The sequence below is a fragment of the Myodes glareolus genome, chromosome 6 (assembly GCF_982192425.1).
Source record: "Myodes glareolus chromosome 6, mMyoGla1.1, whole genome shotgun sequence".
Lineage (NCBI taxonomy): Eukaryota > Metazoa > Chordata > Mammalia > Rodentia > Cricetidae > Myodes > Myodes glareolus.
Genome location: NC_142031.1, coordinates 112314053 through 112328811, shown reverse-complemented (window position 1 = coordinate 112328811; position 14759 = coordinate 112314053). Strand labels below are relative to the sequence as shown.

At 39.2% G+C, this 14759-nt stretch overlaps 1 protein-coding gene across 3 annotated transcripts in view; it reads right to left on the bottom strand.

Annotated features, from left to right (window-relative positions):
• Hycc1 (hyccin PI4KA lipid kinase complex subunit 1) overlaps positions 1-14759 on the bottom strand; it is a 72022-nt gene that overhangs the window by 26242 nt on the left and 31021 nt on the right. For all 3 annotated transcript variants that reach the window (XM_085691170.2, XM_085691169.2, XM_085691168.2), the window contains 3 exons: positions 9023-9124; positions 1527-1706; positions 232-312 (listed from right to left, as the gene is read on the bottom strand). In XM_085691170.2, coding sequence (XP_085547296.1) covers positions 232-312; positions 1527-1706; positions 9023-9124 — 363 coding nt within the window. The remainder of the gene's footprint in view (positions 1-231; positions 313-1526; positions 1707-9022; positions 9125-14759) is intronic.

Below are 14759 nucleotides of genomic sequence, written 5' to 3'. Positions count from 1 at the left end.
CTTTCACGTCACACGAAGATAAAATAGTATTTTCAGTAAGACTCTCATGATCCGATCTTAGTTCACCACTTAGTAATTTTGACTGTTATTTTTGGGACAGTATACATCCTGTGTGGTGCTAATTAATACCTTCTGAATTACTAACAATTCACCTTTATGCACAGGTAACCCTATCTTATGGGACTGTCAGAGTAGGACCCAATAAATATACTTTGATAAAAAGCTACTTACTTCATGATATACAGATGGTTTGGATAAAGATGGAATTGTAAAACTCAGTACTTTACTATGTCCCTGTTTGTCAACTATTTCCTACAAAAGTAAAAGAAAATATCTTAAAATAGTCACCTTTAACACATAACATCTTAAAAATAAAATTAAGTTATTAGGACTTATTTTTTCAGGTTTATTTTTTTGAGATTATAATATTAATTTGAGATTATAATATTAATTACATTTCCCCCTTCCCTTTCTTCCCTCTAAGACAATTTTTAAAACACCAGAATAAAAGGTATTTTAGAGACAGTTAAATCTTTAACATTGGTGATCCACGTATTAAGTAACCACTAGCATCAGCAACTACATGTTCACTGCTGCAGTTTAAAAACAAAAACAGAGCAGAGCCTTGTAGTTCAGCATAGACAAAACCCAAATAAATTAAAGCTCTGTTGTTTTCAGAATGGCTGTGGCATGGATAGCATAGTGATTGTTCTTTACCAGCAAGTTCTATTCTCTAAGCTAATTAAACATGAGGTGTACCTCCAGAAGGACCTCACCCTTCTTAAAGAACACAAACAGTAAAGAACCCAGCATGTCATCTCATAATGAATGCTCAAACTAGGAAACAGTTACAAACGTGTAAACAGAATACATGTGCTCAGGAGACAGTAGAGACTTACAGAGTGTGACCAGCGAGTCTCAGGTCTTGCTACTCACTTTTTTGTGAAGGTAAAAAAACAAACCACTTACAGATAAACTTAAACACGCCATAAATAAGAAACTTAGCTAGGCATGACAACGCAGGCCTTTAATCCCATCTCTGACTTGAAAATCAGAGACAGGTAGATCTCTGTGAGTTTAAGGTCAGTCTGTTCTACGTAGCAAGTTCCAGGTCAGTCAGGGATATACTGTGAGATGATGCCTCAAAACAAAATGAAATAAAACCCCAGTGGTGGTACTGTTGCTGTTGCTGTTGCTATACTATCTCTCTGTAAGAGAACGCAATGTTCTGAGTTTCAGCCTTCATTCAACCCATACAAGTTTATTTAGATATTTATATGGGTGCACCAATACTATTAGGTTCTTTTGTCTTTTCTTTTTCTTTCTTTCTCTCTTTTTTTTCTGTACTGAAACTCACTCTATAGACTAGACTGATCTCGAACTCAGGTAGATCTGTTTCCCAAGAATTAGAACGAAAGGCATGCATCACCATACCCCACTAGTCTTTTTTTTTTTAATGGTTTTACTAAAATGAAAATCAGTTTTTCAAAAAGCATTTTGTTAATTCACCAATCACCAATACAAACCAGGTTGTAAACCCCTAGAAGAAGGGCCTCGATGCAGCCACTGCTGTGCACATTTCTGCTGGCTGACACGGCGAGGTAGCACCAGATCAGCTCTGGGAGGAACTGCAGGGTGAACCGCAGTAGCTGCTCCTCCCCACTGCGGTAGAACTCAAAGAGCTGGTGACACACAGGCTCTAGCAACTGGAAGAGATGACATGTAAGTGTGAATGACAACACTGTATGAATTATAGAAGGTTTCTCAGAATGGTTAATTCTGAAATACACAAATATTTTAATTTTCCTGAAGCAAAGCTAGTCACTGCCCAGCTATTTCAGAAAGCTTTAAATTCTAGTGGAGGGACAGTGGGACACATCAACAAGATGCTCTACAGCTCTCAGCAAGTCCTCTTACTCAAGTCATGGCACTTTACCTCTCAGCTAAGCTCTAGGGAGTCTCTTCCTTGATGCCTTTCTTAGTAAATGGAAAGCCAACCCATAAGGGATTATCTACAGGGCAGAAGAAACAAAGACAGGAATCCTAGACACTGCTTATTCCCATGTGTACAATGGCTGTTGTGTAGAGCAGTTATAGAGCCAGGCCACCCAAATCCCTGTGGAAGTCATGGTTACTGCCCCTGGCTTTTATAAGTAAGTTAGAATCGTCTACAGCTTTTTTCTTTCCCACTATACTCCCAATTACATTATGTTAGCAGAGCTAACTATACCTTTATTAAAGACTCTTAAAAATCAGAAAAGCAAGTTAAGAGACTCATGACTCTCAAGTGTTACTTTAAGTTATACACTCGATCAAGTACAAATCATGATCAAATGTGTCAGAAAATTCACAAGGTACTGTTTTTCAAGGAAACTTGAACAAACTATGTATTTCATTAGCAGACAACAAATTAAAACAAGCTATCAAGGATATTTCTATTACTAATAATTACAACAAAGAGAAACCAATGAACAGTATAAATTTTGATTCCAAATAGACTAAATAAGTAAACGAAGTACTAAGTCAAACACATGACAGCCACTCTTACATAAGGGATATTTTTTTTTCCCATATCACAATGGTGGTTAGAAAGTAAAAGGTAAGATTGCCTAAAACAAAACAAAAGCCCTAAGTGACTCTGCGCTGTGGCCCAACACTCATATTTCCAAATCCCTAAGCAAGTTTTAATTGAATCAATTCATGAAGCTTGGTTAAGTTTAGCAAGTATTTGCAATTATGAACCTTGCTAGAAAATTCATTCAAGATACTCTGTAAGAACACATAATCAATTTTAATCAAAACACACTCAAAGTCTTTTAACTAGTTTCAAATTCCAAATTGAAAGGATTTTTGCTTGATGAAAGTAGAATTAAATGAAGACAGATTTAAAGTGAAGGAAAAAAATCATGCTGCAAAAAGATTAAATAAAATTATGCATTTGAAGCCAATACAGATAAATACCAACATCTGTTTGATGTTTTACAGCTTGCAAAATACTATTCATACAGAAACATCAATTTCCATTACACTGTAAGTAGAATATGATTAGCCACATTGTTCATATAAGGAAATGGAGACAGAAAGGCTATCTACCATGACAGACAGCACATATTCACAAGACCCAGAAAGGAGCCAGATCGTCTGACTCTTACAAATGTTAAAAAATAATAATATATAATGTGAGAAATATAGGAATATCTAACTTGAATATATTTTAGGCATGCAACTGAACATGTTGGATTGCTAATGGCTCAGGTACATTTTGGAAAATATTTCTCCATGGAACTGTCACATATGGTCATTAGGCTATTAAAGAACTGTTAAGATGAGCCTGTAACTCAAGTACATGTATTCAATAACTTGTGCACGTACATGCATGTAGGGCAAAGGCGAACCTCAACTGTTGTTCTTTAGGTGGCATCTACCTTGGGTTTTGAGAAAGGGTTTCTTACTAACCCACAGCTTGCAAATTAGGCTGAGCTGGATGGCCAAATCCCAGGGATCCACCTGTCTCTACCTACCAAGCACTGGGATTACAAGCATGTACCACCATTCCAAGGTTTTCCATAGGTTCTAGGGGGCATGCTCAGGTACTCATGCTTGCATGGGGAGCACTTTACAAACTATCTCCTCAGCCTCCTAAATGACCTAATCATCATATATCCCCTATCTGTTTTAAAATACACCCTGAGTTAGAACTGTATATCTTAGTGGTAATACACTTATCATGAACAAGGACCTGGGTTATTAAGAAAAAAAAGAAAACCTCAACTTTTCCAAATACTAAAAACAGAAGTATGATATAGTCCAGTTCTATCACTTCTGGGTATATATCAGAAGGAATGCGAGTCAGCTTATGATAAAGACACCTGAAGACCCATGTTTACCACAGCACTATTCACAATTATGGACTCAGTCTAGGTGCTGCAGCATCAATAGAAAAGGCTAAAGCAGTGTGATGTGTATAGAAAATGGAGCTTTATTCAAGCACAAAGAACAACATTAAGGAAATAAGCAGATGGACTGTAGATCACTGTCACGGCAAAGTGAGTGTCTCAGAAAGTCAGGCAGGAACTGCTTGCTTCCTTTCACATGTGGGATTTGGGAGAAACAAAGCACTTGAAAGTAAGGGGGATGGGCTTTGGGGCAATAGATGAGGGAAAGAGAGGGGAGAAGAGATTCAAAAAAGCAATAGAAAGGGTGGCTAGGATGAGCATACTTTACACATATATGGAAACGTCATCATAGAACTCATTACTGTGGGAACAATGATGATACAGTAGGAAAAGGACACAGAAAGTTGGAAGCTCATTACTCAGGTGCTGGCAGTCAGCAGTACCTATCTTTCTTGCTCAAGTCAATACTTGAGCAGGGTTAGCCTCTGATTATATACTTGGAACTATAGAATACTTTTAAGCCATTGTATATGTTAAAGTTAATGAAAAGCACCATTTGAGCAAATGGCACTACATGTAAGCTGCTAATTGTAAGTTCTTGAATATAAATGTGTACACGCTTTAGGGCCTTTGCACCTACTGTTCCTGTCCCTGGTTCTCCCCCTGCCCCCGTTTCTCTCTGTGTGTCTCTTTGTACGTGTGTCTTTCTCTGTCTTTGTTTCCAACTCTGTCACTTCCTTAGTCTCACTGTACACTTCCCTCCTCTGCTTTACTAATATCACCAAACATTCAGGTATCCACTTCATTTCTATCTCACCTACTGAAACATAAATTCTGTTCTATAAGATCAGGAATTTGATCTACTTTTTCTTGCCTATCAGTGTGCCCATTCAATAAATAATTGCTAACTAAATAATGAAAAAATTTCATTCATAAAATCCAAACGAAAATCCAAACGATAAACCTGCCAGGCCTCAAATACCAACAGATTCAATGTCTGTCCTGAATTTCAGAATTACCAAAAGACAATATCAACTCCTTGGGAATATTTCCAAATAAAGACAAACTACTCCAAAAAGCAAGCAAGAAGTAACACTATTAAAGTCAATTACTGTTACGTTTCAGAAGCACTTCAAAATGCATTTGAAGGACTAAGTTATAAATGTAAGAATACAAGACACATGCCATCTTCACCCACATTAATGAGAATCAAAGCAAAACAAGCTTATGTGAAGAGTGTCCTACAGAGGTGCTTCTGAGGGCCATGGGCCGAGGAGCAGCCTCATACTGTTTCTAGTGCCCAGCAACATGATCAGAAACCAAGAGGGAACATTTTAAAACTGTCATAGCAAGCAGGGGTGGGGGGTGGTAGGCAGCTGCCCTGAGCAGACTGCAGGCCGGGTTATGTGGCACCTCATAAGCGCCGTGCAATGTACGCCATCCATGAAGCAGACCAGGTGACTATTAATAGCCTGAATGATCTGAAAAGTCCTCGGTCCTCTGACCTGTTGGAGCTGAATCCCTTACAGTTACTTGAATAAAAGGGATGCTCTAGACTAAAACAGCTAAACGGAAACTGGCCCTACAAACTCTTTCCACAGCAGCTGGTCAAAACCCAAGGGGCAGAAACGTATTTCAAGCCTTTTAAAATGTCAAAGAGTAAATGATCAGTAATGTCTAATTGTTCAAAAACATATATAGTTATATTTATTTTATTTGTTGAAATTATTCTAAATCAAAGACAAAGAGAACTTACAAGTTTTCACTTTATTTTTTTTTTTTTAAAGTCTGGCTATGTAGCTCAGGTTTTGAACTCAATACTTCTACCTCAGTCTCCCAAGTGCTGAGCTAACAGCCTAAGTCACCACTCCCAGCTTGTACCCAGACCTCAGTTATGTACGGCTGGGGTTTCCCAGGGTTTCCCCTTCCACCCTAGCACGTCTATCAGTGCCCTTGTTCTGCTCATGTTTGTAGGCAGTTATATTGGTGAGACTCATGGCTGTAGCTTCAACATCACTAGGAGATGCAACCTCACAACAAACACCTATTCCTTGTTCTGCCCCCTCTTCCACAATGTCCCCTAAGCCTTAGTTCAGGAGTGTTTTATAGTTGTAGCCACCAGGACTGTGCTCCACAATTCTGCATTTTGATTGGTTGTGGGTTTCTGACAGTCCTCAGGAAAGAACACACAAATTAGTTATTCAATACCAAACAGTCAGTCCCCAAAACATGCATGCCAGTAACATTATAAAGATCGAGCAGGTTGTACTTATGTATTTAGGGGAAAATACGTGACACACACATACACACACACACACACACACACGTTGTAACAATTAACAAGAAGAGGCTACACGTTTGAAAAGGAGCAAGGAGGTGTATATGGGAAGGTTTAGAGGGAGGATGGGGAAAGGGAAATGATGTAATTGTATTATAATATAAAAATAAAAGAAATATATTTTTTAAAAGCAAAATACTTCAAGAAAATGGGCAATCCAGACATGGTAGCAACCCAGCCTGAGTTCTTTGAAGGCTGAGGACTGTAGTCAAGGATCCCTAGGCAACATGAAACCCCACCTCAGGAAAGAAGAGGAAAGACACTGGGGCAAAGAGAAGACAAGGTGAACGTAGTTGTTGGATTACATTATTCCAGATGAAGTCTGTGGCTTGCAGGAAATCCCTATACCCACTAGCATCTCATTTACAGTGCATTTCACAGCATAATAACTAGAATCTGGGCTATTCTACACTCCCTCCATCCAACATGACTGTATAGTCTTGTTTTAAAGGTCCACGGATCCATGAAGAACTGAACTCTGTAGTATGTTACACAACTCAATATTAAGGTCCCTTTGTGGGAATTTTTTTTGTTTTTTCCAAATAATGGGAATAATTTATACCAAGGTCCCCAAACTTAATTTACATGTCTGACTAAAGGAGGGCATCACATGCCCCCACGACTCTAGTCCTTATTATGTATCATTTGCAATACACAATAATACAAGAGCCTTGTGTGTGCCTGAGGCATCTTGTGACCAAAGTCATGGGATGACTACAGGGCCCCTTCAGTGAAACAAACCTAGAGATCACAGAAAACAATCACTGCTTTCCACAAGGATTCTCAAGGTCAAAGGACTTCTAGAAAACAGCTGTTCACTCTAATGTCTACCCCCAGATACAGTGACTCCGCTAAATTCCTACATTTCCCCCTTTTGTTTAAGCTATATTAATTATGTTAACGATTATGCAGCCACGTAGTGAAGACAGCCTTTCCTCTTTTGTGCTGTCTCATAGTCTTATGTACTATGTCATATGTACATAGTAATATGTATGTATGTATTCAAAAGCCAGTAAAACTATTATAGTAAAAACAAGTATAATAATGACTAGAATAAGAAACTTATTAAAATTATTTACAGGGTTAAATGAAGCTATGGTATCTGCAAGGCTTTCCATAGCATTCATCCCTTTAGAGGAGCTCTCTGAGTTTTTAAAGGCCTTGTGGCTTTTTGACATTCTGTATCTGTACTTTCAAAAGCCAAAGTCTCAACCAAAACCTTCCTAAAATCAGGGTCAGTCACTGCTCTATGCACTGCTGAAGTCAATATTTGTAGAAAATCAGTGTAAGCTTCTCCTTAGTAACCATTTTATTTGATAAGTTAACAACCTGATCTTTCAGGTGTTACATTTTTATAGAATTTAACCAAGCATTTCCAGAAAGCAACTCGAGCAGAGCCAAATTCTCAGTAATGATAAACAGACAAGAGCAAACACAATAATATAGTTTAAAATCATAAATTTTGTTTTTAGTTCATTTATTAGGAATATTAAACATTCAATTAAAGATTAATTAGACAATGAAGAGAAGAGAACATCCTCCAAATGATGAATGACTAATACCTCTGGAAATCCAAACAGCATCGGCTTAGTGATTTATGTCATGACTGTAATTGTTTTCTATTAGAAGTTGGGTTTATTTTAAATTTTTTTTCCCTTGAAGGGACCATTGATGTAAATAGATTAGAAGTAGGCCAGCAATGCCAATGCTCGGGAGGCAAAGGCAGCTGGATCTCCATGAGTTTGAGGCCAGCCTCATCTACATAGTAAGTTCCCAGACAGTCGGAGCTACAAAGTAAGACCCTGCCCAAGGGAGAGGCAGACAGACACAGAGGGAGAGAGAGAGAGACAGAGACACTGAAATTTATTTTCAACCTATTAGAATCTTTCACAAACTTAAAAACAAGAGGTATCACGCAACTCATCCACATCCATGTCCCCCAGTGCTCTGACTCTCTAGCCAGACTTAACTGCCATCCACAGCACTTCCCCAGCCTCCTGATCCTTCACTGCTACTAGGTTTGTTTGATTTGCCACATAGAAAACCTGTATTTGTCCATGGCCTATTTTTTGTTTTGTTTTGTTGTTGTTGCTATGACACCAGGTAATTTATAAAGAATGCACTCCTTCACAGCTCTGCAGACTGGGCAGTCCAAGTCCAAGAGACTCTTTTCTGTATGTGTCACTTCACAACAGAAGACAGAAGGGCAAAAAAGCTAAGAAGGCCCAACTCACCTTAAGAATAGCACCAACCCCAAAACTGTTCCAGTCTTTCCTCCCATCTTTATGCTGAGAACTGAACCCAGAACCTAGTGTATGCTAGGCAAGTCTCTACCATTGAACCATATCCCACGCCCATTTTGTAAATATTTGTTATGACAGCAAGCTTTCAGATGAGTTTTAGAGGGAACCAGCATATAAACCACAGTATCAAGAGACTCAGTTAAGAATGGTTGCTTAGTCTCTTCTGCTTATCTCCCCATCATGGATCTTAGAGTTTTAATATCCAACACGGAAATGGCTCATAGTAGATAAAAAAATACTTGCTGAATAAAAAAAAAATTAATGCAGTGACCTAGACTTCTCAAGACTATGGAGAGTCAGAGACACACAGGGAGAAGGAAGTGCTGAGAAAGATGGATTGGGGGATATAGTAAGGATTCTAGTTTTGGGTATTTTATTCTTGTTTTGAAAACATATACATTTTCTTACTTTACATAATATATGCTATATTTCATAATTAAATAAAATAATCAATTGAATATTAATACAAACTGTAAAGTACTTACCTCACTTTGTGGCTCCTGGATAACTTTGTAGAGAGATGAAACTAAAGAACTCTTGTCTTTCAGATTTGTGGCATAATTTGGCAAAGATGTTTCTGGGAGTGTCTAAACAAATTTAAAAAAACAGCTTTTATTTTTGTAAAGTTCTAAAGCAGACAAATTCATAAAAAGAAAATATTATCTATTGGTTATTACCCAGACTAGAGGTGGGAGAGGGAGACTGAGAAAGAGTGTCTAACAGGCATGGAGTTTCTGGAATCCCATGCTGGTGTTTGGTGCAATCTTATAAATATATCAAAAGAAGAAGATCAAAAATAAATAAATAAATCCAATCCTTCATTCTCATTTAAGATAGTAGATTTTATGTGATATGAATTATAACTCAACAACAACAACAAATTCCAAAAAAATATACTTTATTCTCTTATTACCAACAAGATGAATCACTATCGGAACTTCACCACCGGGACTAGGGTAATGGCTCAATGCACAAATAAAGGGCTGCAAAATGTGAAAAGCAGAAGTAGGATCCCCAGAACCCACTTAAAAGCAAGGGTCATCATGGCAACCCCAGTACTCTGGAGGCAGAGACAGGGCATCACCAGGGAAAGCTGGCTTGCTAGACTAGACAACTGGTGGGCTCTGTGTTCCACTGAGCGACCCTGTGTCAATAGGTTAAGTGCAGAGTAATCAAGGAGGACACTCAATGTCAACTTTGGGCCTACACATGCACGCACACATGTGCAAGTGAACCCACACACATGCAAACACATGAATGCAGCCCACACACTTAAAAACATACAAACAAAAAAAAACTTCACTTTAATTATATTATTTTTAGATTAGAAACAATACTGAAAAACACGTAAAACTAGAGCTCTGTCTTCGAAGCTTCAGGAGTGATGGATCTCCTTAGACCTATGTATGACCTTGCTTCTTGTTACAAGAGGATCTAATGTCACTAACCTGCAAACCATAGGCCACCTAATCCAAATATTCCATGCGACTCTCAGTGGTGAGTCTACACTATGGGTTGGGCAGACGACCTAGACACCAGGAACTGGAGACCACAGAACTGTACCACCACAAATTAGTTTTCCTAATGCCACTGAAAATACAGTCACAGACCGCTAGCATCACTGCTCCAGACGTGGAGCCTACAGAGAAGAGAGAGGACTAGAAAGAGAGACACTCTTAGCAGTAACTCATATAACTGTGGGTGAAAAGCAGCATATATATTCTAACAATACTAAAAACTTATCTTTCATAGCATAGCTCATTAGCAGTATCTGTCTCCCAATCATTGCTTCCATCCAAACTCCTTCCTTCACTCACTCACTCACTCACTCACTCACTCACTCAATCAGTTGGTGCTAATCCCTCAGCAGACTTAACATCAAGATATTCCTAATAGCCATCTTAGACATAAACTATTTCTCACATATCCCATAACCAAATTAAATCATGATTTAATGTGGGCTGTGGCTAGGATACATAGCTTTACTGGGCAACAGTGTACATAGAAAACTAAACTGCACCATTTTTTATAGCAGTGTTATTTGATTCGTTCCTATTTTACTGCGGTCTTCTTGAGGGAAAAAGCTGTCCTATCCTCTCTCTGCCCCCATCACTCAGCACAAGCCTCATACTCAGACCTCTGCTGAGAGAACACAGAGAGACCGAATAAGAAATAAAACTATCACAGCTGCACTCGGACAGAGTCTTTAAAAACAGGTCATATTTTGCCTGAAGACAAATAAGTGAACAGGCTTTTCTAATTTAACAGGAGAGTTCTGTTTACCAGCATGGCACGAAGCGTGAACCATTTGGGAACTTTCCACCATTTCCCAGAACAATAGCAGCCACCACCACAACAAACAGTGTCACCACACTGCTTACATAAGGCAGAGATTAGGGCATTCTTTAATATTTTAAAAGCGAGTAACAAAAGGCCTCCAGGCAACATTCCATTCCTGTCATTTAATCAAAAGCAACCCAGTACTGGAGAAATTTATATAAAAGGGAATGGTAATCAAGTAAGCATCAGATTTCTATTCTCCTAAGTAAAACAAGCCTGAAGATACGCATAAAGCATACTGTGTAGTCTACATGAACACACGTTTTTTTTTTTTCTGTGAAACACTCAGAGGCTTTTAGTGTTAATTATCCTTCCCCTTACTGCCGTCCAATCCCCTCTGCCTCATTTAATCCTAACACTAAAGACTTTTGAAATGTCTTATGGAAACCTACTACGGTAGAGGCTTTCTAAAAGGCATATGTATATATACATATACAAAATGAGCTATCTTATAATGGGGGGCAATGACACTCCTAGAGATATCAACTATCAAATAAAAAGCCCAATATTGGGTATGCCTTACCTCTTTCTGAGTTGTTATTCAGTAAGATTCCCCTCTCAAAATTCCTTCTTCCAAATTATAAGGATTTTGGTTTTTGTTTTGCCATTGCTCTTGGTTACTGTAATGGTTTAAATAAAAATGGTCCCCATAGGCTCAAAGGAAGTGGCACTATTGTGTGTGGCCTTGTTGGAGAAAGTGTACCACTGTGGGGGTGGATTTTGGGATCTCAGAAGCTCATGTTAGGCCTAGTATGGCTTTCACTTTTGGATCGAAACGTAGAACTCTCAGCTCCTTCTCCAGCACCATGTCTGCCTGTGCATCACCATGCTTCCTGCCATGATGATAATGGTCTAAACCTCTGAAATGGAAGGCAACACCAATTAAATGTTTTCTTTTATAGGAATTGCCATGGTCATGGTGTCTCTTCACAGCAAAAGGAACCCTAACTAAGACAGTCACTCTCCAGAACTTGGAGTAAAAACCTACTGCTAAAGATACTACACATCTAGACAACAAGATATGAGAAATCAAGCTGGTACCACCCTGGAAGGTTCTTCTTTGCATCCTAACTTTCACAGGGCTGGAATGTTCTATGCATGCAACTGAGGGAAAGTCATCAATAGTCCTACTTGTGAGCACTGCAAGCTACAATAATGACTATAAGAGCCAGAGGGAGTAGATGTCTGCAGTGAAACAGTATTTGTCAGACACGACAGCTCAGCTGCACACATGAACTCAGAGCAGCTGGGACTGCCCAAGATTTGCCCAAGATCAAGCAGTCTGAATCCCAGCAGAGAGAGGGGAAGGGCTGGTGATGTCCTACCACTGTCTGGGGAGCTATTAGCAATTGATGGCTGCTAGGGTATGGGAAAGCCAGTTTTCTTCAGAAATGCAGCTCCAGTGGATGGTCGGTCCCACATCCATACACATACCGGCAGTACTAAATGGATCCAGCAGGTATTAAAATTTTTAAAGAAAAAGCATATGAAATTAGGAAAGAATGAGGGAGGGATAGGGAAGGAATGGAGGGAAGAGAAAAGAGGATTTGATCAAAATACATATGCATATATGAATATTAAATAAAATATTTTAAAAGAGAAAAAGAAACAGCCAGAGACAAAAGAACATTTCTTTTCTGAAAAGTCAAACTCTGTAAAGCAGGGTGTCCTGGGGCTGCTTCTGACAAAAGAGAAAAGAATGCCTTTAAATTCAGTGAGGCAACTCACACTCGGCTCAAAACTCCATTACTACCTCATGGCATGGAAGGACGAAAACCGCTTTTCTAAGAAGGAAGGGTATAACCACTGTGCTTATGTGTCTGGAGAGATGGCTCAGCACTAAGAGCACTGCCTGCTCTTCCACAGGACCTGGGATGGATTCCCACAGTTGTCTGCACCTCCAGTCCCAGGGATCCCACTTCCTCTTTTGGCCTCTGTGGGTACCAGACACAAACATGATACATGACATACATGCAGATAAAACAAGCATATGCATAAAATAAACACATAAAAATTCAAACAAAACAAATGGTGCTTTGAAAAATGAATTTTAAGGATGAACTTAAGAACTGTTGGCCTTCTCAACTACCAGCTAAGGTTCCTCATGCTTCAGAAGGCAGAAATGGTGATGAAAATTTAAAAAAAAATTATGTTGAAATTATTGTTGGCATTTTTTTAAGAAAACAGATGCCTCACACTAAAGTATTGTTCAGCAGATGGCTTTAAAATGTAAGGAGGGGAGTGGATTGGGTAAAAGAATTAACAAAACTGTGCGGATGGGTGAAGAATCAATAAACAGAACAATCCTCCTCATCGGCTTCACAGATGAAAATGGATTGAGCCACATACTGAGATTCAGTGACTATGAGAAAACTGAAAATAGTAAATAGTCATGAAATTCTAGTTTACTGTGTTGGTCTATCAAGGAAATACTACTAGAGATTACCTACTGCAGACACTGGGATGCTTTTCTACAAGCAAAATATTTCTTTTAAAAACTTTTACATTTACTTATTTTCATTTATTTACTGTGTGTGTATGTGTGGTGCAGTGGACAACTTATGGAAGTTGGTCCTCTCTATGGGTCCCAGGGATCTAACGCAGGTCATCAAATTCCATGGCAAGTTCCTTTACTCCCCACCCCAACCCTACCCCGAACTATCTTCCCAGCTCACTAGAAAAAATTTTACATGTGTTTATTTTGCTTGTAAATTTTTAGCTAAAGCTTTACAGGGGCAAATAGTCTCTGTGGGTTTCAGAGGCTGCTGAGTCAGACCGTGGAAGAATGAGCAGGGCACATCATCGAGCTGAAGTCACCTCTACAGACCACCTACTTTAACTTTTCTGATGCTACTCACTGAACTGTAATGATTTATCCAAGAAAACCACCTACTAGAATTCAACAGGTTGCTGACTCTCAGTCCAGTCAGTCAAGTACAGTAATGTTGCCATAGTTGTGCTACTCAAAAAACAGAGGATTTTCTTTAAAAATGAACAAACAAAAAACAAAAGCAGAGGTTGGAGAGATAGTTCAGTTGTAAAGAGCACTTGCTAATCTTCCAGGGGACCTAAGTTCAATTCCCAGAACGCACCTTGGGAGGCTCACAACCATTTCCAAGGTATCAGAAGCCTTTTACACGTACGTATGTCTTCCAATTCTGGTCTAACTCCACTCCTTGATTTCCTATCAACAAGCCCCATTCCAGGTTTGCAATGCCTTTCTCAGACAGAGCAAAATCTAACCTCCATATTCTTAATACATGTACTTATTTACTCAATGGCACTAATCTACTAACACAGCCTTTCCAGTTAGCTCTTGTAAAAGTCACCTTTGCAACCCTTCTTCCTAATCAGGTAAGTACTCTATTTCCTCAGACACCAGGACACACTGCTGCCAATACTGCTGCCCTGCCCCGTCTGTCCTCCCTACTGCATTTCCTAGGTATCTGAACACTGTGGCAAGAAGGGAAAGAATTAACAGATAGGGGTTGTCCCAGGATTTCTATCGCTGCAATAAAACACCAGGACAAAAACATGTTAGGAAGAAAGGTTTATTTGGCTGACACTTTCACATTGTTCATCACCAAAGTAAGTCAGGGCAGGAACTCAAACAGGGCAGGAACCTGAAGGCAGGCTTGCTCCACATGGCTTGCTCAGCCTCCTTTCTTATAAAACTCAGGACCACCAGCCCAGGGGTGGCACCACCCACAATGAACTGGCCCGTCCCCCAATAGTGACTAATTAAGAAAGTGCTCTACAGGCTTGCCTGCAGCACAGTCTTATGGAGGCATGTTCTCAATGAGGTTTCTTCCTCTCAGATGACTATAGTTTGTGTCAAGTTGGCATAAATCTAGCCAGCTTAAGGATCATGATTTTCAAACT